This window comes from Bos taurus, chromosome 26, assembly GCF_002263795.3.
Source record: "Bos taurus isolate L1 Dominette 01449 registration number 42190680 breed Hereford chromosome 26, ARS-UCD2.0, whole genome shotgun sequence".
NCBI lineage: Eukaryota > Metazoa > Chordata > Mammalia > Artiodactyla > Bovidae > Bos > Bos taurus.
In genome coordinates, this window is record NC_037353.1 from 23,364,268 (window position 1) to 23,390,453 (window position 26,186).

At 44.8% G+C, this 26,186-nt stretch overlaps 1 protein-coding gene and 1 long non-coding RNA gene across 3 annotated transcripts in view; both read left to right on the plus strand.

Moving 5' to 3' along the window:
* Positions 1-26,186, plus strand: part of WBP1L (WW domain binding protein 1 like) — a 58,566-nt gene that overhangs the window by 16,666 nt on the left and 15,714 nt on the right. The window contains exon 1 of one of the 2 annotated variants that reach the window (XM_005225690.5): positions 7,554-7,789. The exons of the other annotated variant lie outside the window; for it this stretch is intronic. Coding sequence (XP_005225747.1) covers positions 7,763-7,789 — 27 coding nt within the window. The 5' untranslated portion in view covers positions 7,554-7,762. Of the gene's footprint in view, positions 1-7,553; positions 7,790-26,186 lie in introns of those variants that run through there. 2 annotated transcript variants of the gene reach the window in all.
* Positions 7,800-13,928, plus strand: LOC132343955 (uncharacterized). Its single transcript, XR_009492991.1, has 2 exons — positions 7,800-12,794; positions 13,553-13,928. It is a non-coding gene; the product is annotated as an uncharacterized lncRNA (long non-coding RNA).

A 26,186-nucleotide genomic window follows, 5' to 3' on the forward strand; every position in this document is an offset into this window, starting at 1 on the left:
GTGTTTCCAGCTAGGCCTTATTAAGTCTCATAGTCCTTTAAGCAGAAAAGGAAACTTCCTGGTGTTGCTAATGGAATTTCTGGTGGATGGGAGACAAAACCAGGGCCTGCTTCATCCCATTCCCCATATCTGAAAAACTATTACTGGGGCGTTCAGTCATGTCCCAGCTGTGTACCTTGAGGAAGGGAGTTTGGCTTTTGAGATGGCTTAAGTGCTTTAAATTCCTCAGCTGAGAAAATTGGAGGTGGATAACCAGAGGGTTTCCCAATCCCTTCATCAAGCCTTATGAGCTCAGAATACCATCCAGGTGCTCTCTTTATCTCTCAGCTGTTTTTCAGGTTTCTGTGACCAGGAAAAAGTCACCTGCCCTAATGTTTTGGGTTTAGTTGTATTAACTTCATTTTTACCATTTTCTCTGTAGTTGTCAATTCCCTCATCCATGTGACCGTCTTTTCTTGAAGGCCTGCTTTGTGCGATGCATTGCTTGGTACTGTGAGGGACATAGAAATGGAAGTTATGTACCTTGCCCTTAGTTGCTTATACTATACAAGAGGAGGTAGGCCTGAGAATAAATGACTTTGCTGACACATAGACAAGGGAGCAGATCTTATTATAAAGCACAACCAAGATCTTACATTGGAGAGTCTGCACACTTGCTCTTATGACTTTGCACCCGGAGAGCCCAGAGCTGCTTGCAGGTCCTCAGAGTTGAGGTGTCTTGAATAAAATGGCATGATGTTGGCCCTTCCAGGGGCCTGCCACCATTTCACCAAAAGTGGGTTGAGTCTCTCTTTGTCCTGCCCCTAAGTGGAAGCTGAAATCAGATTTAGTGGAGGCCTTGAAGTCTAATTTCCCTAAATGGAGTTCTCTTTCCAGGTCACGTGTGTGTGTATCATGTATTTGGTGTGACCTAGGTTCCCCCTTTTTTCTTATTCCGATTTTTGGTTTAGAGAGCAGTTTGTGAGGAGACATGAAATCTTTCTGGGGACAGCCTTAGTTGTAGCTTGCTGATTTTCCTGTAATTCTTGGCTACTTGCCAGTTTGGTTGAGGTTGAACTGTTTTCAGGGCAGGAAGAATGAACCTAGCATTTTGGTATAAAAACAAACAAGGCTGCTGTTGTGCTTGATAAAGCTAAAACTGTAGACCCAGCAGCAGCTCATTAACCATCAGTGACAGCTCCTGGTTAGTGGTGAGTTTCAGAGACCCCTAGACTTTCCAGAGAAGGCAGTAAATATTTATCCACTAAGGTAATAAATACCAAGAGTGATTGATTGTCAACAGAAAAGGATTTTCTTGTTAAGGGGCAGATAAGCAGGAGGCAGAAACCTTAGGAAGCTGTTGTAAACCACTTTCAGCTTCTGCTACTTTGACTTCTCTCTCTATTTAAAAGATTAAGGCTGTACCATTGCATGGAGAAGGCAATGGCAACCCACTCCAGTACTCTTGCCTGGAAAATCCCATGGATGGAGGGACCTGGTGGGCTGCAGTCCATGGGGTCGCTAGGAGTCGGACATGACTGAGCGACTTCACTTTATTTTTTCACTTTCGTGCATTGGAGAAGGAAATGGCAACCCACTCCAGTGTTCTTGCCTGGAGAATCCCAGGGACGGGGGAGCCTGGTGGGCTGCCGTCTGTGGGGTTGCACAGAGTCGGACACGACTGAAGCGATTTAGCAGCAGTAGCAGCATTGCATGGATGTCTTTCTTGCACCTCCCACATCCTCCCACAAAATCAGATTCAGGATTTATCATATTTTCGGAGTAAATATAATCAAACAGCAAGAGAACCAAGATACTTAACTTACTTAACAAAATAGAAATTCCTGCCCTTGACATTTATAGTGCTACCATAGTCATCAGAAAGAAAAATTGTGCCACTTACAGGTGCTCAGTAAACAGACATATGTGCTGGCTTCTGCACTGTTCCGCCAGCTGATCTTTGCTTCATCTTCTTCAGCCTTTCTTGAATGCCCCGTGTGCCCTTGTTGTCATGCTTGGCCTTGCTTAGTGCTTTCACCTTCTCCCCCAAACCCTACTTTTTTTTTTTAGTTAGCCATCTCACGGTGACACTTTCTTTGGCCAGTCTGTCCCTCAACAGCTTCCTTTCTTCAAGCTCTTCTTACACTTCTGGCTCTACTCCTTCCCTCACTTTTATTATAGGGTGCCATTTGTTTCTGTCTGAGGTCTTTTCTCCCTCACTGTGTAATTGAGTAAGTCACTCCTTCAGGGCAAGGCCAGTTCATCCAGTAGTGATCTTTCCCATCCCCGTGGTCTATCCTGGTGGCTGGACGTGACTGTGACTATCATGTCACAGAAGAGGGGGAAGTGACGGGTGTAATATCAAAACACTGTGTCCATGCGTGTTCAAGCCATTTTGTCCAACCACACAGGTCTGGCTGAAATGCCGGCTCCAACTGCCTACTAGGTGTGTGTTTTTGAAAGAGTTACCTAACTACACTGAAGCGCATGTTTGTCATCTGTAAAATATGAGATAGCAACATAGGTTCAGGTTCTCCCTCTCTGAAATATATCATCTGATGTTTAACAAGTGATTGTGTACTGCAGTTGTGGGCTGTTTACCCAGCCAACTTCTGGGAAGACTCAGGAAAGTAGTAGGAGAGCATCCCCGGGTTTTCACGGAGGCCTTGTAGAAGAAACAAGCCCTGTGCCTTGTAGAACTCCTTGTCCCTCTCGGAACCCAGGAGAGGTGTGTTACCTTGCCTCGGCAGGCTTGCTCCTTGTCTGCCTTTGTCCAGCCCCAGGACACAGATAAGTTAGTATTCTTGATTTCTGGCAGCTGAACAGTCCGTAACATTTCTACTTAGCAAGGTTCTGCAAATCTTTGTTCTGGGCTTGGAATTCTTCCTATGGCATTCCCCAAAATAATTACTTCAGGATCCTTTTATTGATGCCCAGCTTTGCATTCGTGACATGATGTCTTGGTTTGACTTTGATTGTGGTGCTCCTGTCAGTCTGGGGTTTGGGTAAGTATTCATTTCTGCATTTTTTGAGTCAGAACTCGAAGGCATTTAAATGTGCTTGTAGACAGCCTGAGAGTGATAAGAAAGGTCTCTTATTTTTATCTTAGATGTTCTGTGTCTGCATCACAGCCTCTACTCAAAGCGTCTGGAAATAAAAGGCTTTAGGTCTGGAGATTAACTCCTGCCCTGGAAGTTGGCAGTTGCTATCCTGTTCTGACAAAACCCTCTTTCTTCAGATTCCTTGATTGCGAAATGAGAAACTCAGAGCCCTCAGCCCTAGTCTCCTTTAGCCTCTGCTGGCCAATGAACATTTCACCAGGTTACCTGAGATCCAAGGCATGGAAGACCTTCCATGCCACCTTGCTCCTCGTGTGGGGACGGGGTGCATGTTGGGAACTTTTGAGAACTTTAGGACTGTCCTAGTCTTTTACCTCATGGAGCTCAGGCCCCAGAGTCGGTCCGAATGCAAGGCCCTGACCCTGTCCTTGGGAACACCACTGTCAGATCCAGTGGTAAGTGACAGTCTACAGAGGGTTCTAGAACACTGACTGGGAACATGAGTGTCTGCTTAGCGTTTAGCTGACCCTCAGTTCCGGTTTTTGCTTTACTGGTCACTTCTGGTTTAATATCATGACTCCTGTATTACTGTAAAGGAAAGAGTCTTTGGAGCCAGAGACGTCATTCAGATCCTTGCTCTTACTCTGCCTGCTATGTGACCTTGGGCAGGTCTCCATATGCCTCAGTTTCTACAGCTGAGCAGTAAGGATATTAATACCTACATGATGGGATCATGAGATGTTGGTTAAATAAAAGTTCTTAACATAAAGGCTGGTTTCATTGTCAGTACTAGCAAATAACTTATCTCTCCCTGCCTCTTTCCCAGAATTTTTTTTTTTAATATTTATTTTTAAAGTTTTATTTATTTAGTTTTGGCGTGCTGGGTCTTGGTTGCTGTGCAGGCATTCTAGTTGCAGTGAGCAGGGGCTGCTCTCTAGCTGCAGTACATGAGCTTCTCGTTGAGGTAACTTCTCTTGTTGATAAGCACAAGCTTTCAGCATGCAGACCTCAGTAGCTGCAGCTCATAGGTTCAGTGTTTGTGGCTCCCAGGCTCTAGAGCACAGGCTCAGTAGTTGTGGTGCACAGGCTTAGTTGCCCCTTGGCATGTGGAATCTTCCTGGAGCGGGGATCGAACCTGTGTCTCCTGCATTGACAGGTGGATTCTTTACCACTGAACAACCAGGGAAGCCCTTTCTCAGAATTTAAGGATGATAAATGCATAGGCTGCCTAGGAAAATGTTGCCAAAAGATTCTTAAATCAACTATAGCGAAGGAATGAATTTCACTAGCTATGAATATATATTATGTTGCAATGAGTGAGTGAGTGAAAGTCGCTCAGTCGGTTGTCCAACTCTTTGTGACCCCATGGACTATACAGTCCATGGAATTCTCCAGGCCAGAATACTGGAGTGGGTAGCTATTCCCTTCCATAGGGGATCCTCCCAACCCAGGGATTGAACTCAGGTCTCCCACATTGCAGGTGGATTCTTCACCAGCTGAGCCACAAGGGAAGCCAAAGAATACTGGAGTGAGTAGCCTATTCCTTCTCCAGTGGATCTTCCCTACCCATGACTCGAACCAGGGTCTCCTGCATTGCAGGCGGATTCTTGACCAACTGAGATATCAGGGAAGTATAGCTGTTGCAGTATGTCTTCTTTAATAAATTAATGCAAAGGGTTTCAGCATTACTATCTTTGTCACTACTCAGGGCCATAAACACTTATTAAACTAGAACATTTTGACAGCATAATCCTTGTCAGTTCTGGTTTAGTGTGACTTGCAGCATGTAGGATCTTAGTTCCCTGACCAGGGATGGAACCTGTACCCCTTGGCAGTGGAAGCACAGAATCCTAACCACTGGACCACCAGAGAATTCCTCCTCCCTCCCTTTTTTTAAGTTGGTGAATTCAGCATTGAATCAAATTCTACATTGTGTCAGGGAGATGACTAAAATGGTTTGAAGATGGATTTGACTTAGCTTTGGTCCACCATGTATGAACCTGGATCACTTATATAAAAGAATCTTTTTTCAGACTAGTAGAAACTACTGATTATCATTTTGCTTCTTAAATCCCCAAATTGACTACTTTGTCCCTGGGTTGTGGTAATATTTGTAAGTCATGGCACAATGTGAACTTGCCTTCCTGGGAATGCCTGCATTTGCCATTTCAGCTGTTCTTTCTCCTCATCCCCCAAATTTTAGAGCTCAGTGAGGGTTGGTCAAGGACTAGGGGCAAGGAAAAGCGGATCAGTGAGGAAGATGCCATCTCAGTGGTCACTTTGTTAGAGTGCGTGATGTTGTTTTCGGTTTAATGCTGCCTTGTACACAGAATCTTATAATCTTGTAAGAAGAAAAAAGTTGACAAATGCTGATTAGAAACACTGTCTTGAGTAGCATCCTTAAAAGAATGATTTATTAGGTTGCGAGGAAATTGGGAGGCCTGTGTTGCAATTTTGATCATTTAGATTGAACTTTGACAAAATTATTTTTTAATTTCTAGTAATCTTGTTGCAGTTCCATTTAATCAGAGATGACTGCTGATAAACATTATTTAGAAATGTGGAAAGTTTCCTTTGTCCATTAGAGCAAGGATTCTTGACTGTCTTGCTCACAGAGGTACCTCCAGCTCCTACACCAGTGCCTGGCTGTGGGTGTTCTGTAGATGTGGAATGAATGAATTAATAGTACGCTTACGCCATGTACTCTTTCCATAGAGCTGTGGGTGTCATGCTGTCTTGTCAGGTAGGTTCAGAGCAGAGTTTCCCAGGAGGGGTTGAGGATGCCTTTTCCAGTAGTTTCATTGTCAAAGTTAATAATGCTGGGTGTGTTTGAGGATGGTCTACATTTGAGGAAATGAAAAGAGGGCATGGAAAGCTGTCTCTTCTCTCTTCGCCAGAGGGATGTGTCTGAGTGTCCAGGCCTGCCTGGCTGGCTGTTCATCCTGTGTGTGAGGGTAGAAACAAGGCATGGGCTAGACTAGATGACCGCGTCTTGAGGGTACATATTCGCTGAAGAATGGCTTCGTACTCCTCAAACACCTGCAGTGGCAGAAGCCACTTCACCCCTCTTCCCTTCTCCATAGCAATGAGGCTGCTGGTCATTTCTTTGTGAGACTCCAGGAAATGGCCCAGCTGGCTTGGCTTATTCATTTCCTTGTCAGGAAAGTCGATATGACCTTGACCGTCAGTGGGAGACCTGCAGCAAGTACATTGTGTGTCTGGCTGGTTTCGCTAATGATTGAAAAGTACTTTTGGCAAGTCACCTTGCTGTAAGTGTATTGTCCTCAGTAGAAATGAAAGATAATAGAGGTGAAAAATAATTTGCAAGAATCATTTTTTATTTACCTGGGTCTGCCCAGCACAGTGCCAGTCCCACGGGGGCCTTTGCTGAGTATCACTGAAAGAAAACTGTTGCAGAAAATAAAAAGATGAGATATACTTGCTTTGAGTGATGGAAATATCATTAATCTGCAGCCTAGGAAGTTATTAGAAAGTAACTTTGCGTTTACAGCGTTCCTCTGAAGATTGTTCTCCTTGTGCGTCGTTTCTGCAAGTCCAAATCCAAACACAGACCCTTGCTACTGTTGTCTTTGCTAAAGGTTTCACAGCTGGAGGAAGTGAGTGTGACCTGCTGTTTAGGGAACGCTAGCCAGTCAAGAGCTGGCTTACACTGCTGACTGGGAAAAGTCAGGTAAGGACGCCAACCCCGGGGCCTTTGCTTCCTGTACAAAAGCTTGCCTGTAGAGAGCCATTTCTCCATAAACTGCACTTAGAGAAGAAAGTCTGACAAACCTAAGGTAGTGAACTTTTCAGAAGCAAGAGTCAGTTTAAATATAGAGATCTGCTTCACTGGCAACTTGGAGGCTGCGGTGGGACTTGTTGTACCTTTTGTAAGACAAGTGAGGAAAGATGTTGGCACCTGTACATGCAGTCTGTTTATGAAACATAAACTCTCCTGTCAGAGCAAGGGCTCGAGAGGTCAGCACCCAAGGTAACATGTCCTACCTTCGCTGGGAAAGAGGTACCTCTCCCAGCCCTCTCTGAATTGCATCCATCTCTTGAGAAAGTTGGAACAGCCAGGCACGGTGCACTGTTGAGCACCGGTTCTGGCAGAGGTGGGATGGGGAAATTTCTGTGAAACTGACAGCTCCTGGGCCCTGTTTTCTTAACCAAGGAGGAGAAACAATTCCCTGGGAGCTCTTAGAATCCCGTCATTATTCAGAGAAATGTAGCTCTTTGCAGTGTTAAAACCTTGATTTATGTACAGTCCAGCCTGCTCAGAGCCGAGGGGAGCAAAGGGGAGGGGGCAGCAGCCTTGTCCCCCCTCACTGTCGGCTCCAGCCCTAGGTGGGTCCAGAGCTGGACTTCGTGGGTTTGCAGCACATCCTCCTCAGTATTCTACAGCAGCTGTCTGGAGTTTTTTCTGCCGTGCCTGAACTGATGTCATTTCCCCCTTGGCAGACAGCTTCAGCTTTGCTGCGTCTGAGATATGTCACGAGAAGGTGGGGGTGGGTCAGAGCCAGGCGGGGGGAGCAGCCAGGAGAGCAGGAGGAAGAGTGCCCGCTTGGTCCCAGGACTCTGTTTACTTTTTCTTCTTTGCTAAGGAAGGCCGGGTAACCGGGAACGCTGAGCACCAGACCCGCCAGGGGAAATGCTCCTTGCAAGACCTTAACTTTTCAAAAGCCCTTTGTTCCCAACGTTAGTGTGGACGATGCTCTTGCAGGATGCCTTTCCTTTTGGGTCTTAGACAGGTAATGGAACGAGTGGTCTGGGGATTGGGTTCGGAAAGGGAAGAGGGTGGGAGCTTACTTATCGCACTACTGCTTTGGGTGGAGGGAGCCTTTTAGAAAATGTCTCGCAGTTATAGCAGGCCAGCTCCCTTACAGAATTTTCCAGGCTTTTCTTCCTGCTTTCTAGTTGCTCCTTACTCCCCTGGCCACCGGCTTCTTAACCCCCATGTATCCCTGAGCTCTTGCTGGATTATCTGTTCTGATTTTCCATGAGACACCGTAAAGCCATTGCCAAAGCCTTAGTGAGGAAACAGTTGAGGGGTGAGGCCGGGAAGGGGAGAGGCGGAGCAGGATTCCTGATCAAAACCCCTTTTATTCCTTCTCCATTTTGATTGGGTTAGTGAGCAGAGATTTCTTCACAGTTCTCTGCTTCTGAAGAGATTCTGAGTTGGGGTGGGGGGCCTTCTTTTAAAGGGAAGGGCTCCTTTTAGAGACTTTCTCCTTTTAAGCCTGTGGTCAGGGCTGTGGGTCTGAGGGACGTCCTGAATGTTTCAGAGGGGTGGGGGTGGGACTGACCACACTCTGGTCTTCCTGATGGATTTTTCCAAGCCAGCAGACCCCCGTGGCAGAGACTTGAGTACTTGCGAGCTGCCGTTTGAAGTAGGGGCACTTGAGTTATAGCCGGTAACCTAGTGTGGAATGAGAAAACAGTAGCGACCAACTGCGGTCTTCTGAGAACACAGCTGTTGCCAACTATTTGTTCCAGGGCTTCTGAGATCAGGCCACCCCCGCCCCCTCTTTGGTCTGAGAGGCAGGTCTGTATTGGAATGTGTAGCTGTAATCAGCAGCGGCTGTAAGCGGGGGTGGGGACAGACACACACCCTTCTGCTGCCTGTTCCTGGGTGAGAAAAAGCCACAGATGTGATCAAACCAGAGTCTTACAAAAGAAATATATATGCTTCTAGGGACTGCTGTTTAACCTCATGCTTAGAACAGGACTAGAGTGTCCCTTGGGTGGCCTGAAATTCTTCTAAAAGTAAGCTTTTCTGAAAAGCTCCACATGTTCTATTACTGCTTTTGTTACTGTTCAGAGTTCCTTTGATGCAGAGACAGGCAGAGAGAGTGGGGACCCTATTGGAGCACTTCCTCTGTCCCTCAGGAAGGGCTGTCCTTTTGACTTGTGGGCAGAGTAAGCCCTGGCGAGGATTTTGAGCAGTGTTGGAAATAGGAAGCATCTCATGCTATGTCAGCAGGTGGGGAATGCTGCTGGAAACTGCCTGGTACAGTGGAAAGAGTAGGCCTGGGGAGCCAGAAAGACCTGCCTCTGTATCTTGGCTCCCCCGCAGGGTCTCAGAGGCTGCATAACTGCTCTGAACCTCGTCTTGAAAATAATAAAACCTACTGGAAGAGTTATTGGGAGAATTTGACGGAAAAATGTATTTAAAACACTAGCACTTTGGCTAACTGAGAATAGGCATTTAGGAAAAACATAAGGAAACTAGAAGCTAGAGGACTGCTAGCAGAGGTGGAGGATATAATGGCAGGAGCTCTTGCCCTGGGATTTGGACATTGTTGACTGTGACTTGGGAGGCCGTTGCTTCCTGTAATCCGTACTGTAGTAATTACTATAATCCGTGCCATGTCCAGTAACCTCCGCACAGTTGAGTGAGAGGATGCAGAGCTGGGTGGCATGGCATGAAGGACTGGGTTGGTTGTGGGGAGCGTCTCAGAGACTGCACAGCAGGGGTGAATCTACGTTCTTGTTTCTGAATGGGTTCCTGGTAGAGGGCTGGACTTGAGGACCTCCTGAGGCCCTTTCTGCCCCAGCCTTCTGTGATTCAAACTTTGCCTGTGAAAACCCTGAGTATCTTTGGTAACATAATTTTGTATATTTCCAGTATTTCTGTGTCTGACATTGAAGCTGTGTTCTTTATTGGAGCTATTTGTAAACGCCAGCCTTCTAAAAATTACTTGGTGATAATTCTGTTTTTAAGAAAATGACACAAAACATATATGCTGTTAGTCTTTATCATACATTATATGTGTGTGTGTGTGTGTGTGTGTGTATTGCTGCTGCTGCTAAGTCACTTCAGTCGTGTCCGACTCTGTGCGACCCCATAGATGGCAGCCACCAGGCTCCCCCGTCCCTGGGATTCTCCAGGCAAGAACACTGGAGTGGGTTGCCATTTCCTTCTCCAGTGCATGAAAGTGAAAAGTGAAAGTGAAGTCGCTCAGTCGTATCAGACTCTTAGCGACCCCATGGACTCCTCTGTCTATGGGATTTTCCAGGCAAGAGCACTGGAGTAGGGTGCCGTTGCCTTCTCCGAGATATATATATATATATATGTACACACACACACACACACATATATATATGCTTTCATATACTATTTCCCTCTTAATACACATTACACATCTATCTTATGTGGATTGTGATTCTGTTTCTCTGGTAGTTGTGCTGAGGCTTACAGAGGTAAGCCACTTGTCCAAGGTTGATCAGCTAGCTAGGGAAACTAGCTAGGTCATTAACGTTTGTTTGTTTTTGGCTTTTTTTGTTTGGTTGGTTGATTGGTTTGTTTTGTTTTAAAATTTTCAAACCCAGGCATTTTGATTCCAAAGCCTGGTGTTTTCCTTGCTATCTACTGGTGTCTATGAAAGTGGAGTTGGATTAATGCATTGCTCCCGCCGGGGCACGTTTTCTGAAGTTTATTTCTAGGTGGCCCAGGTACCAAATGAGACGCGTGTCTCTGAGTACCCTTTTGCTCTTTACTCTGTGGAAGATTCTCATGCACATTGCATCTACTGAATAATGCCACTGCACTTAATGTGGATCTGGCACAGAGGATAAATAAAGCACCGTGCTTCTTCCTAGAAATCACACTCTAGTGCAGTAGTTCTCAAATGCATAAAAATCACCTAGGAGTGGGGTGATTAGAATATAGATTCAGTAGGTGTGGGGCCAGGGCCCAGGAATCTTCATTTCTATTAAGTTCCCCAGGTGGTTCAGACCTGCTAATATCTGGCCACACTTGGAGAGATTCCGCCTCAACTTGGCCCACACCCCTCACCCCCTTCCCTGCACTTTAGTAGCTTGGATATAATTATAAGACAGTGTGCTAAGCCTGAAACAGAGGACCCCCAGGGACTAGGACAGCAGAGGGTAGGAAAGCATCAAGCTTGGGGAGCAGGATGGGCATGGAAGGCTTTCCTAAGAAGGTGATACTTGACCTGAGTCTCGAAGGATGAGTAGGAGTTTTAACACCAGACATACGAGCTGGGGAAGGAGCATTCCAGACATATCAGATTGGGAGTGTTGTTTTTGTTTTCTCCTGCAGATGAGAAACACTGTCATCGATGAGTCTTGGTATTAGGTATTCCTGAGATAAGACAAGGACCTTGCTTCAGCAAGTACTGGTGTCCTTTATGACACAGAGAAGGAAGGAAAGCATGAGGGGCCTCAATCCAATAATGAGTGTGGCATGAATTCAGTGTCTATAAAGGGCAGCTAGGCCTTGTTGTTGTTTAGTTGCTAAGTTTTATCCTGCACCTCTGACTCTTGTAGCCCTAATGGACTGTAGCCCACTAGGCTCCTCTATCCATGGGATTTCCCAGGTGAGAATACTGGAGTGGGTAGCCATTCCCTTCTGCAGGGGATCTTCCCAACCCATGTCTCCTGCATGGCAAGTGGATTCTTGACCACTGAGCCCCCAGGGAAGCCTTAGGCTGTGTTCGTTCTTCCAGTTAAGGACAGCTAAGACAACCCCCTGGAAGCTACAGGGTTGACTAGAGAACAGTGTTTGTGCTTATTGGGGCTGAAGTTCTGAAGAGAATCACCTGCTGTACTTTTGGGCTGTGGCACCACATGGCACATTTTAGGTATAACATGTAGTTGAGCATGCCATCCCTTCCTTATCTGGCAAGATCAGAAAATGAGTTTTCTGGTTAAGAGGGAATCTATCCTGTATACCTAGCAGATGGATTACTGATTTTCAAAGAACAAGATTACAACAGAATGTTCTTGGTCTGCGATTTGAATGAATTCTATTTCATGTTTAATTCAGAAGGTATTGGTTTTATAATGCTGGAAGTTCTTGTGACCAACATCTCTATCTGAAAAGTATTGAGCACCTGTTCTACTCACAGCATGTTGTGGATACCAAGGGGTAGAAACTTTATCCCCGTGCTCACAGGTAGGGGGCGTAGAGCGAGCTCACGGATGGTGGAGCTTTACGCAGGTGGCGGCACGTGACATTAGGAGCGGAGCAGCACAGTTCACGGGTGGAAAGGTGGCTTTTGCAGGTGGTCCTTTCCACAGTCCAGTGGTCTCGGTTGTTGCACAGCAGGTGTGTGGAAGGACCAGTGCAAGTTCTAATTGCTGGAATGCAGCCTGGATCCATCAAGACGATAATTTATATTCTGCACCTCGAATGTTGCCTTTCTCTCGGAAAATTATCCCGAGATGTCCTCACTGAGGAAGTGTGATGATCCCTGTCTTGCATGTCATAGGAGTCTCTGCAGCAAATCTGCTGTCAGCCCGCCTCCCCACGGCCCTGTTCCTCGTCTGGGATTGAGTTCCTAGTCACCATTACCCTCCTGTGTGGGCTTTTTATCCTTGAAAGTTATGACCAACCTAGATAGCATATTAAAAAGCAGAAATATTACTTTGCCAACAAAGGTCTGTCTAGTCAAGGCTATGGTTTTTCCAGTGGTCATGTATGGATGTGAGAGTTGGACTGTGAAGAAAGCTGAGTGCTGAAGAATTCATGCTTTTGAACTGTGGTGTTGGATAAGACAGTTGAGAGTCCTTTGAACTGCAAGGAGATCCAACCAGTCCATCCTAAAGGATATCTGTCCTGGGTGTTCATTGGAAAGACTGATGCTAAAGCTGAAACTCCAATACTTTGGCCACCTCATGTGAAGAGTTGACTCATTGGAAAAGACCCTGATGCTGGGAAGGATTGGGGGCAGGAGTAAAAGGGGACGACAGAGGATGAGATGGCTGGATGTCATCACCGACTCGATGGATGTGAGTTTGAGTGAACCCAGGAGTTGGTGATGGACAGGGAGGCCTGGCGTGCTGCGATTCATGGGGTCACAAAGAGTCGGACACAACTGAGCAACTGAACTGAACTGAACCAGGTTTAGGACATAGTAAGAGAGACCCTGTTTGAGGGAACTGGCTTTATATAATGCAGCAGACACCAGGGTAGCACTTGTTTGTACTACCAGAGGTGGAAGCTAAAATTCGTATTGGAACTGATTTGTAAAAATCTGTGACTACTACAAGCGAGAGCTCCATAAACACCTCAGTTCCCTCCTGTCACCTAACAGAAAGGGTGGCTCTCATCCAAGCCTTTCAGGTGACTTTTTAAACACCCGCTCCCCACCCCTCCACCAACCGTCTCTGTTGCAAGAAGCTGCTTTTTTAGAGGAATGTGCTTGTTTTTCATCACATTCCTGTTATCAAAGCAAAGAGAAACCAGCAGACAGGATAAGTAACTCAGTGGAAAAGAAGACTGTATCTGCTGATTTTGAAACTTTTATCCAGAATGGCGCCAAAGAAAACATTCACTTCCTCCAGTAATATCCCATGAGTTTGATCCACCCCCTCCCACCCCTTTTCCTCGAAGAGGTAAATTTTAGTCTAGGAAAAGAGAAATATGGGGCTACTTGGGGGAAATAAAAACCAAACTGCTATAAAATTTCTTCCCCTGCCCTGACTCCCTAACACCTGGATGACAGTTCCTCTTGGCACTAATCTTGATTCTATTTGTTGATTTGTAGTGACAGTGAGTTGAAACGCCCTGCAAATTTGACCTGGTTTAGCCATTTCTGCGCTTGCTCTGTAGCTGTTGCTCCTCTGGGAAGGGCTCAACTGGACTTGAACCTGGACCTACCTCAGGAGAAGCATCTGTTGCGAAAATGGAGATTCAATGCAATGTCACTTGCTTGACCTGTCTTGTTCTTTTAACTAAAAGATATAGGTGGGGCAGTGGCAGAAAATACACACTCAGGAGAGAGGGAGACAGGCTTTGAAGACCAGCAGCTGGAGTGTGACACAGTGACTTCTTTACCTGAAAGTGGTGAATTGTTTGCTGGGACTGAGTTGCATAGAAGACATTGGATCCCTTGGGCATTGAATAAAGAGATTCAGAATATTCTTTATTGTTTGGTTCTCTTGCTTAACACACATGTTCTCAGGAGCTTCCGCTGAACTGTGACGCGTGGTCTCATTCTTGGTTTCAAATATTGCACAGCCTATCCTATGGTTTTCTTCAAGGGTTTGGAAATCCTTGGGTTCCCCCCCACCCCAGGCAGAAGTGTAAATACCTATGACCTCCCACTCCTTGGGGTGTGGTTCTGGAGTGTGGTGAGGCAGCCTCGGATAGGCTGGAATGGACTGCCAACAAAAATAGAACGTGCAATCATTTCTCTGCCTTGGGAGTAAGTTTCTGGGTTGATGAACCAGGCTCAGATTGTGCTGGGTTCCTATAAGCCCAGGGAGCCATAGGTCGGTCTCAAAGGTCTGTCTCAAGTCATCATGTGAAATTTTGTTGCCGCAGCCCTGGCCTAACCCTTGGAGGATCCCTTCACGTGGCTGCTTGTACAGCGTAGCTAAGAGGCGTGGGGAACATGGGGGAGGAACAGCCTGTGGGGTTACTTCATTGTCAAGTCACCAGGATGAGTACTTCCTGAAGGTTTTTGTGTGTCTAATCCTTTGCTGGGTAGGTGCACTTGTGAGATTGACTTCATCCTTCTCTTAGGGAATTTACAGAGTGGTTGGGGAGCCCAAAGGACAATCAGGTGACAAAGAGTGGATGCAACACGATTCTGCACGGAGTTGTGTGGTTCAGTTTGGCTGGAATGGTGGTTCTAAACTAAGGGCAATTTGTCCCCTCCCCAGGGGACTTTTACCAGTGTTTGGACATTGTTGATTGTCGCAACAAGTAGCCAGGGGTGGAGTGGGGTGTTGATACTGGCATCTAGTGGATAGTGGCCAGGGATGCTGCTGAACATCCTATAATGCACAGGAGGGTCGCCACAGGAAAGACTCCAAATGTCAGTACAGTTGTCCCTCAGTATTCATAAGAGTTTGGTTCCACAAGCCCGGCAGATAACCAATATCTGAGGCTGCTCAAGGCCGCCATGTAAAATAACTGTATGCACTTAGCTTTCAGCATACGCAGGTTCTGCATCTGTGGATTCGGCTTGTCTGGGATCCATCCTGCAGGTACCAAGGGTGATGAGCCAAGGTGGAGACAGGATGGGCGGAAAACTCCTGGTGCTTGGTGCGCGGCACTCTGCTCAGGAGGCAGTCACAAGCCACAGGCCTCAGGGCGGGCGAACGGAGATGTTTTAATAAAGAGGAAGGAAATAGGGGTACTTTTTCCTGCTGCTTTCTAAGCAATATGCATTATCTGCCCACAAGTTTAGAACCTTAACATCTTGGTTGCCCCAATCAGCAGGAACTATGCCTTCTCAAGGACAGGTTTAGAGTTCATTTTTTATGGCCAGTAGATAAAATCAAACTGTTTTGGAACTGATACTTTATCTCTGAAAAATCTGAACAACCACCCCCAGAAGGGTAGAATCTCAGAATTGCCCAAATATCAATAACTTTATACAGCTTAAAGAACAATTGTTGTTTAGTCACTCAGTCATGTCCAACTGTTGTGACCCCACTAACTATAACCCACCAGTCTCCTCTGTCCATGTGATTTTCCAGGCAAGAATACTGGTATGGGTTGCCATTTCCTTCTCCAGAAGATCTTCCCACCCCCGGGATGGAACCTGCATCTCCTGCTTGACAGGCAGATTCTTTACCATTGAGCCTCCTGGGGAGCCCTAAAGAACAATTAGGCTACAGTTATTTTAATAACAATCCATATCTCAAGCTGGATGCCTATTGCTGTGGCCCTTTGTTGTTCAGTCACTCAGTTGTGTCTGACTCTTTGTGAACCCATGAGCTGCAGCTCGGCAGGCTTCCCTGTCCTTCACCCTCTCCCAGAGTTTGCTTAAACTCTGTCCATTGCCTCTGTCTCTCTCCATTGAGTCGGTGATGCCATCCAACCGACTCACTCTCTGTTGTCCCCTTCTCCTCCTGCCTTCAATCTTTCCCAGCATCAGGGTCTTTTCAAATGAGTCCGCTCTTCCCATCAGGTGGCCAGAGTACTGGAGTTTCAGCTTCAGCGTCAGTCTTTCCAATGAATATTCAGGATTGATTTCCTTAGGATTTACTGGTTGGATATCCTTGCAGTCCAGGGGACTCTCAAGTCTCCTCCAGCATCACAGTTCGAAGGCATCAATTCTTCAGCACTCAGCCTTTTTAATTGTCCAGATCTCATATCCATACATGACTACTGGTAATACCATAGCTTTGACCTTTGTAAGCAAAGTAATCTCTCTGCTTTTTAATACGCTGTCCAGGTTTGTCATTGCTTTTCTTCCAAGGAGCAAGCGTCTTTTAATTTCATGGCTGCAGGCACCATCCACAGTGATTTTGGAGCTCAAGAAAATAAAATCTGTCACTGTTTCCATTGTCTCCCCATCTGTTTGTCATGAAGGAATGGGACTAGATGCCATGATCTTGGTTTTTTGAATGTTGAGTTTTAAGCCAGCTTTTTCACTCTCCTCTTTCACCTTCTTCAAGAGACTCTTTAGTTCCTCTTCACTTTTCTGCCATTTGGGTGGTGTCATCTGTATATCTGAGGTTGTTGATATTTCTCCCAGCACTCTTGGTTCCAGCTTGTGCTTCATCCGGGAGGGCATTTCACATGATGTACTCTACTTAGAAGTTAAATGAGCAGGGTGACAATATTCAACTTTGATGTACTCCTTTCCCAATTTTGAACCAGTCCATTGTTCCATGTCCAGTTCTAATTATTACTTCTTGACTGCATCATAATCTATCTTTGATAACAGAAAAGGGGGATGCTAAATTCCCCTTCTTCTAAATCATCTGGTGTCTCTTTTAATCTTTAGATGTCAGGTCTTAAAATTCAGAAAGTTCTTTAAGGTTATTCAATCTTTTGAAGAAAGCCTCTGGATTCTGAAGATTTTAAGAAGTCTTGTATCTGTTCGCTCAGGGGTAACATTTTTAATGTAACCCTTTGTTGAGGTAGAAGCCAGTGGTTTCCTTGAACTTTCTACTGGCAATAAATCTCTGGTACTGGTCTCTAGTGGAGGAGGGCACGGTAACCTACTCCAGTATTCTTGCCTGGAGAATCCCATGGACTGAGAGCTGCAGGCTACAGTCCATAAGGTGGCAGAGTCAGAAGTGACTGAGTGACTGAGCACTGGTCTTTAGACAGTCAGGCACACAAGACAAGTCCCATTAATATTTCTTTTGCCCCCAACAAAAGCTTGGTGCAGTGGGGTGGAACCACTGAGGAAAAAACGAGGTTACATTTAGAATTTTGCTTAAAGTGAAGAAGGGCTCTGAGACCCCACGTGTCCTTCACTGTCCAGTGAAACCGTAGTGAATCTTTCTCAAAGAACATCAGCAACAAGTTAACATGTACCTTCAATATTTCATATCCCCTTGAAAACTGCACCTCTTTTTGGGCAAAGTGATTATTTGATTTGATCAAGACATGTTCAAGGTAAAGCAAAGACTTGATGAGCTAGGGCGCAGTCATGGAAAGAATACTGAACCGAAAGTCAGGAGATCCGAGTTTTGACAGTCTCAATTCTGTCATCTGCAGCCTTAGGCTAGGTGTCAGCTCCTCCTTTGTAAGATAAGGGTGGTAGCACTTCTCATCCCTTGTCGGGTGCTGGCTGGCAGGCTCAAAGGTGAGGCTGACTGTTCAAGAAATTTGAAAAGCTTTTGAGTCCTGTAAAAATGTGTATTATATAAACTGACTAGGTATGTGTGTGTTGTGTATATAACCATCATTGCTTCAAATTATGACTCTGAGGCTTTGTCACATTATTGGGGGGGGGTGGGGGGAAGGAATGAATTCTGTTGATTGGACTGTATTTGAGGCACAAAATGAACCTGAATATTTTAGGAAGATTTTCAGCAATAAGAACTGAAACAGAAGCTTTTTTTTTAACCTAACAGTTTAATAATTACAACGTTCCTCAAAGGCAAAGTCCATGTCTTATCTGTCATTTTTGTGCCTGTCAGCATCCAGCATGAAAGTTGAGGATAACTGCTAATTATTCAGGTTTTTTCCCACTAAAATTCAGGCTTTAGATCCAGAAAACTTGTTCTAGCTGTGTGATCACTCTGAATCTCAGTTTCCTGGTTTCCTGTAAAAAGAGAGGAATATGTAACTTGGATAAAAATGCCCAGCCAGATGCTTGATAAACACAGGCACTGGGCAGAACTTGGTTCTCTTGTCTCATTTCCTGAGTGTTGTGGCTGGAGGTTTTCCTGACTGGCTAGAGATCTTCTCCTCAGTCAGAGAAGAGGGACCCTCCTCTTTGTCTAGGTACCTGTTTTGTGTGGCACTTGTAAGATGTAGCTGGAGCCTCGGTCTAGAGAGTTCAGATGTCTGCCATTCATATTTGGGCCTCTGAGCAGGCCTTAGCCTCAGAGTGAGAGGATGAATGGGGTATTACTGAGCTTGAGAGCAGGAGGAGCTCATCGGATGCCCACAGGGGCTAGGCAGTGACATGCTTGAGTCAAGCAGATGCAGTTTTTGGACAGTAGGGATTTTTGGACAGTAGGGGTTTTGGGGAGGCCGAGGTGGAGCTCAAGGCCATGTACATCTGTAACCCTATCTAATATGGCCCCGGGATTTTCAGAAGCTGGAAATCAGAATTTCTGTATGAATCCTTTTCATTTTAAGATGTTGACAGTTAATTTCATTTTTTTTTTATTGTAAAACAAAGGTACCACGTGGACGTAGAACTCAGTAGTGGGCCCTTTGTGGCCCATGGGTGAGCAGTTTGCAATCCCTGGTTTCAAACAGGAGGGGCAGATACAGCTAATACAGAACGCAGGGACTTGCCCTCCTGACCAGCTGTGGAGACACTAGAGTAGAACTGCCTTCCTGCTCTCTGAGTCCCGCTTGCTTTGTCACATGCTCCCTGCTATTTTGTCCCTCAGCTTTGCACCAGCGCTTGCTGAAGAAGGCATACTTCTCGGTGCATTTATTCTATGGCAGAAGAAGCCAGTGATGAGGGATTGCCAGGATACCTCAAGGGAGAACTTTTTTCCTCGTAAGTGTCCAGGGGTGAGAGAGTGGCAGGTTAACCCAGTATCCTGAGCTGCTACCACCGGCCAGACCCCCCAGGCCTGCATGCACTGGGACATCAACAAGTAGCCTTTAATAAAACCATGGTCTATGTTGCAACTTCCGATCTTTGCTCTGGGATTTTCCTACCAGGATCAAGTGGCTTTTTCTGAGTTTGTTATTCAGGTTCCTAACAGCAACACAGGAAATGGGTTTTAATTTCTTTGCTAGCTGCTCTGTTTGGGGGCTGTTTAATGAGTCTCCAGTTGTAGTGCAGCTTTGGTCACAGCAGGACTGGTGTGGATAGCAGCTTACCTGACCTTTCACCTTTTAAAAAAATTATGATTATGATCTTTTTGTATTTTTTTATGAAATGATGCAGGAGAGCATAAGTAATTTTATGTGCTATGTTTCTAAGTGACAACTCTTGAGGGTAACTGTTGGGATGTGTTTAAGATTATAGAAAGAGATATAGTGGAGGTCTATCTCTTCCACTTTTAGAGGTAAAGAAATGCATATGCTGTACGTTTGTTATAAATTTAGGACAATGGTTGTTGAATTTAAATATATGTGAGCATAACCAGGGGAGTGTGCTTTTTTTTAAACTTTTTATTGTGTAGTATATTGTAGCTGATTAACAGTGTTGTGAGTTTCAGGTGGACTGCAAAGCTGTACATATACACGTATACATTCAGGAGAGTGTATTTTAAAAGGCAAATCTTCAGTCTCTACCCCCAGAGGTTCTCAGTCTACATTCTTAACAAATATCCCGAGTGATTTGGGGCCTATGGACCATACTTTGGGAAATGCGTCTCTATTTTGTTGCCTTTGTTGTCTGAATATGTTCATGGCCACTTGAGGGCAGATTCACTTATTTGTGAGATGCCTTGGTTTGTTCTCATTCACTGTGTTGTGCTACCTTAGATTCTTGGAGAGAGTCAGTCTCTTGAGAGTCCTAGAGAGAATTGTTTAGGAGACCCTCACAGGTTGACATACAGGGACCAAGTCCCTACTGCAACAGGGGTCCCAGAAACTCCTTCAGCAGCACACACTGCTGCCAAATCTTGAAGCAGCTCCCCACATTGGTTGTAGGCTTTTTCCAAGTGTGTCACTAGCTCCAGGGTTTAGCTTTACCCTTTAAAGTACTTTACAGCCAGCGTATGGGAGACTGGGTGCTCCTAAGCCAGGAAGCTGGAGCTTTGAGCCCTTAAGGGGTAAAGCACACTATCAAATCTGAGGGCTGAGGCTGAATCTTACCAGATTAGATTTATTGGCTTGATTAGAGAAGCATGCCCAGGCTGTTTGTCCTTCCGGAAAATGACTGAGCTCAACAAAATAGCATAAATATCCATTCCTAATACCCTAGTGCATACAAAGCAGAATCTTGGTTCACATCTTAGCAGGGGCTTGCCCCTTATTAGAAAGGAAGAAACCATAGCTAGCAAAGCTTAAAGGAGGAATTGTCATGTGTAGTATACCTTGGGAAGAGTACAAAAGGAGAATGTGACAGTCCCTACTGTCAAAGGGAGACCAGAGAAACACCTGGGAAACAATGGGCCAGGACTCCTGTGAATCATCCCTCTGCCTCACTTTACTTTCCTTCATCCCCAGCTCTTCTGCAATGTCCTCCCACCCTTGGGGACTTCCCTGGTGGTCCACTGATTTAGACTCTGCTTCCATTGCAGGGGGCATGGGTTCCATCCCTGGTTGGGGAACTAAGATCCTGCATGCTGCACAGAGCAGCTGGGAAAAAAAAGTGGGGGGGGGGATCTTTGAGCAGTTCCTGTTTCCTTCAGCTCTTCAAACAGCCTTAAAACTATTAGTAGGAGAAAAGTGATTTTAACTAACTTATTATAAAAATAGAGGTAAATTCACAAAACTTTATAAAGAGTGTATTTATATTTTATGACCACTTGCAAAGGATGTGAAAGTGTTTCGTTTTTAGAATTTAAAGATTCTGTCTCGGCATGCAAGTGTGTTCAGTCACTTCAACTCTTTGTGACCCCATGGACTGTAGCCTGTCAGTCTCCATCCATGGAATTCTCTGGGCAAGAATACTGGAGTGGGTTGCCATGCCCTCCAAGAGTCTGTCTAGGATAGAACAAAAATAGCTGATTCTGAGTTAAAGGTACTTGTCTGTTGTACAAGGCATATGAGGTCTGGCCTCATTCTGAATTCTCAGTACTTTCTTTCACACCACTCTTCCTTAGATTCACTGTGCTCAGCCATGCTAGCCTTCTGTCTTTTCCTAGAGCACACCAGTTTCATTCTTGCATTGGTATCTTGGCATGTACTTTACATTCTCTCTGCCTAGAACACATTTCGCACAGATCTGCTTAAGCTGGCTCCTTCTCATCATTCAGGGCTCAACTCAGACATCACCTTCTTAAGGAGGCCTTTCCTGACTGCCTCATCTAAAGCCCTTTGTCCTATTATCCTGTTTTAGTATCTTTATGAAGCTTATTAGTATTTTAAATTCTAATTTCACTTGTTAATTTTCAGTCTTCCCTCACTGGAATATATTTAAGATCTTTTTTGTCTTGGTTGTTCTCCACTTTCAAACAGTATGCCCAGATATGAGTTTATTATTGTCTGAAAATTCCATCTTTAATCAGTTGTCTCTTTAAATATTGACTCCATTTTCTTCTTTCCTTCTTTAGTGTCTTATTTCTTATTTTCCATTTTTGTGTTTTCTCTTAATTGGTAGAAGCTGGTTGCTGGTAATTTTCTCAGATCTGCTTTCCAGTCTACTGATTCTCTTCTTTAACATGGTCTAATCTCTGTGTAAACCATCTGTTGAATTTTTAATTTTAATAACTATTTTTCTACAAGTTGTATTTTTTCCTGAAATCCATTTGGTCATTGTTTCTTTTTTAGTATGTTCTTTTCTCATGTTTTTCATTTTTTCTTTTTGGCTTTAATCATTTGAAATATGTATTACAGTTTATCTGATCATTCTATTAAGGTTTCTTTGGAGAGTCTTACCCTGCTATTAATTGAATTCCCACATCTTGTTTGTATTTTTACATAGTTTTTACATTTTGCTTGCGCTCATCTTCAGCAGAGAGCTTTATTCGTGGGCATCTTTCGTGCTGTGATTGAGGGTAGGTCTCTTTAGAATTTTACATTTTCTCTGCCAGATGTCTCATTCTGGGACTACTTTTTTGTGTTAAACTTTTGGCCTGGGGATTCTCAGACTATGTAGTTCAATTGAGTTCAGTCCCTCAGTCGTGTCTGACTCTTTGCAGTCCCATGGACTGCAGCACTCCAGGCTTCCCTGTCCATCACCAGCTCCTGGAGTTTGCTTAAACTCATGTCCATTGCATCGGTGATGCCATCCGACCATCTCATCCTCTTATGTCGTCCCCTTCTCCCACCTTCAATCTTTTCCAGCCTCAGGTTCTTTTCCAGTGAGTCAGTTCTTCATATCAGGTGGCCAAAGGATTGGAGTTTCAGCTTCAGCATCAGTCCTTCCAATGAATATTAAGGACTGATTTCCTTTAGGATTGAATGGTTGGATCTCCTTGCAGTTCAAGGGACTCTCAAAAGAGTCTTCTCCAACACCACAGTTCAAAAGCATCAATTCTTTGGCACTCAGCTCTCAATAGTTCAGATCTCAATAGCCTATGGAAAGGCTTGTAGTTACAGATTACTAGAAGAGATACTTTTTTCCTCTCAATTCAGACCTTTCTTATTCTCGCTGTGTGCCAGTGGGCTCTTTTTTCTAGTCTGCTTTCTCTCTTTGAGGGTTTTCACCTTACATTGGAACTCAGGTCCAAGTGCCTGTTTTAGGTGGACTCAAGAAAATAAAACAGCTCCTTTCCACAGCCACTGGAAAGGCCTGATCTCATTTATCACTGTAGTTTCTAGTTCCCCACCCCCAACATTTTTGGCCCTGGGGTTCTTCCTTGCTTTCAGCTATATAATTAAAATAATATTATGATATTTTTTAAGTTACCTACTCAGCTATATCATCAGAAGCAAGATCTTTCCCCCTAGAGTCTCTTGCTCAGTGCAGTAGCTGTAGCATCTAACACAATGCCTGGCTTGTGAAGAAAGTGATATCAATACATATTTGTTATTCAATTTTAGAAATGGGTGTTTCCATTAGGAAACCATTCCTCTTCCCAGTAGAGAAGGCCAGAGATGGTGCTCCAAATTCACTAGTACCCAACAGCCAAGAGATTTAGCGTTTGTGATTTAGCAACTTGTGAAGGATTTCAGTTTTCCTATTTTTCACTATTAAACGTTAATGCTTTCCTAAGGGCATGAAGATGCTGTTGCCAGTTGCTAGCAGGGTTTTCCAGCCCCATAAATCGGCAAATTAAAACCATCCCTGGGGAACTATTATTGCCCAGTGTCTCTTTTTATGCTGGCATTTTGAAAGTTCTTACACTGATTAAATTGACCTTTACAGTGGCTCAGCTAAGAATAGCAACTCAAAGACATGGAAACTCTTAAGGAAAATGATGTTAGTCCCATAGTTTATGCTGCCGCCAAAGAGATGAGATAATTTTTTGCATATGTGCAAAGACATACTATTCATCCTTTTCCATTGTAAAAAATGTTCTTTCCAGTTCATTGTTGGTCTAGCTCACTGGTTCTTCCTGCCTGTGCTTTTTGTTTGGTGACCATATATGCCCTGTTTCTTAGAGCAGCTGGTCACTGTGCTACCAGAAGTCACACCTATAACAAATGAGAATTTTGAGGGTCATCACCACAGTTATTCTGAGGTGAAAGGCCTCAGCATATGAGCATGTGTTATTCACTCAAAGTTCCTTTTTGACAAGTCTACATTTCTTGTATTTTGGGGCCAGGAGTTTGTGCAAATGGAACATTGCTGAGAAGTATCTTTAAAATGCGAATCTCATCTTACCCCCACGCACCTAACTCACTACCTACTTTTTCAAGCATCTACAGCTGAAGGACTTTCCTTGTACTGTTTCCTTTGTTCTTCCCACCCCTCTTCCGTGGCTACTAACTTTCTAACCATCCTGGCAGTCTCAGTTCAGGCTTACCTTCCTCACAGCTGTCTGGACCTCCTTAACTAGTTTCTGTTGTAAACTCTTACCAAATGAGGTGTTTTTCCTTCCTACTTGCAGTTTTATGTGTATGATTACTTTATCATCTTTTGTTAGACTTTAAGCTCCATGAGGGTAAAGACCTTTATTTATTTATTTTTAAGCTTGTTTTATTTTATTTTAACATTTTATTTATTTCTTTTTGCCTGTGCTGGGTCTTCATTGCTGCGTGCAGGCTTTCTCTAGTTGTAGCAAGTCGGGGCTACTCTCTAGTGGTACGCGGACTTCTCATTGCAGTGGCTTCTCGTTTCAGAGCACGGGCTCGGGGGTGCTCAGATTTAAGTAGTTGCAGCAGGCAGGCTCAGTGGTTGTGGCTCATAGGCTCTAGAGTGTAGACTCAGGAGTTGTAATGCATGGGCTCAGTTGCCCCACAGCATGTGAAATCCTCGGACCAAGGATTGAACCCATGTCTTCTGCATTGGGAGGTGGATTATTAACCACTTGTCCACCAGGGAAGTCGCACGTTTCACCTTTTATTTACCCATTGTGTTCCCCACTGCTGTTTCAGTGCTGGTGCAGGGTAGGTACTCAATAAATGTTGAAGGAACGGGTGAAGGCCCCATGTTCCACAATGGGATGAAACACCGTTTAACTTTTCAGAAAATTCATGTGTGAAAATAATGACCTTTCAGGCAAAGAAGGGTGGAGCCCCAAGCGTGTTGCCTCTCTTCACTGCCAAGTAGAAAATTTTCCCAAAGTCAAAGAGCTCCTTAAGGGCAGGGACCTTATCTTTTCCATCAAAGACAAAATGTTGATTGTGTTTGGGGATTTTAGTGGATTTATTTAAGCATCTAAAGTGTTAAAAGCAAGTGAAGAAGAATAACTTAAACCAAGGATGTTCTAGTTTATTAGTTAAAAGCTCAGGATCTGGAGTCAGATGAATTAGCTAGCTGCATGGCCTCAGGCAAGTTACTTAGCCTCTCTTGACTTCAGTTCTCTTTTACTACCCACTTCATCCTCTTGTAAGGAATTTAGAACAGTGCCTAGCACATAGGAGGTACTCAGTATTATTCACCCACCTCATTCTGCCTTCATGGAGGCTGCATAGCCATTGTTTCATTCACCAAACCTTTGTGAGCCCAGCACTGTGCCCATTCTTGGAGTTGGGGATGGGGATTAAGGAGACAGAGCTCTTGCCCATAGGAAGGGCACAGGTTTTTCTCTCATTCACTCTTGAGGAGGGAAGGGGAGGGGTGGGATATTAACTTCCCACTTGAGACTTAGCCTAAACAATGTAATTTGTGTATAGTCCTTGGAGATGCTTGGAAGAAAAGCAAAGGATACTCATGAAGAGTGCTGAGAATTTTTCATATTTGAACTTTCCATTGCATTCTCTCCAGTTCCTTTTTCTATTCGTTATGTCCGAAGCAGCCCACATTGCCAGTGAGCTTTACTGTTCTGAGAAATAGTTCTAAGTGAATGCACAGTGCTCTTTATTGAATACTCTCTCACTGAATGCAAAGTGCTCCTTATTGAATGGGCTTTCATGCCCAGCAATAATGACTCAGAGAATAACATTGATATTAAGAGCTCAGAGAAGTTCAGTTACTACTGAAGTTACCACAGTTAATAAGCGTAGTGTGAGAGCCAAACTTTGAACCCAGATCTGACTGAATCTTAACCATTTGGATCTTGAGCTGCCTGGAGATCCCTGAGAGTCCTCTGGGTGACTTCCTCCTATAGGGAAGGGTAGAAGAGCAGCAAGCAACATTTGCACACCTCTATTCTTTGCTTTGACTGAGAGGAGACACAGGTTACAGGAACTTTTGCATTGGCTGCTGCCAAAAGGCACCCCACTCCAGTACTCTTGCCTGGAAAATCCCATCCATGGACAGAGGAGCCTGGTGGGCTGCAGTCCATGGGGTCTCTAAGAGTCGGACACGACTGAGCAACTTCCCTTTCACTTTTCACTTTCATGCATTGGAGAAGGAAATGGCAACCCACTCATGTTCTTGCCTGGAGAATCCCAGGGACGGGGGAGCCTGGTGGCTGCCGTCTCTGGGGTCGCACAGAGTCGGACACGACTGAAGTGACTTAGCAGCAGCAGTAACAGCTGCCGAAAGGAATGGGAAGTGGGTAGGCTGGTAGACTCTTCAGGATGAAGGAGACATGAGTGAGCATCTTAACTAGCTCTTGGCCCACTGAGTGAGTGAC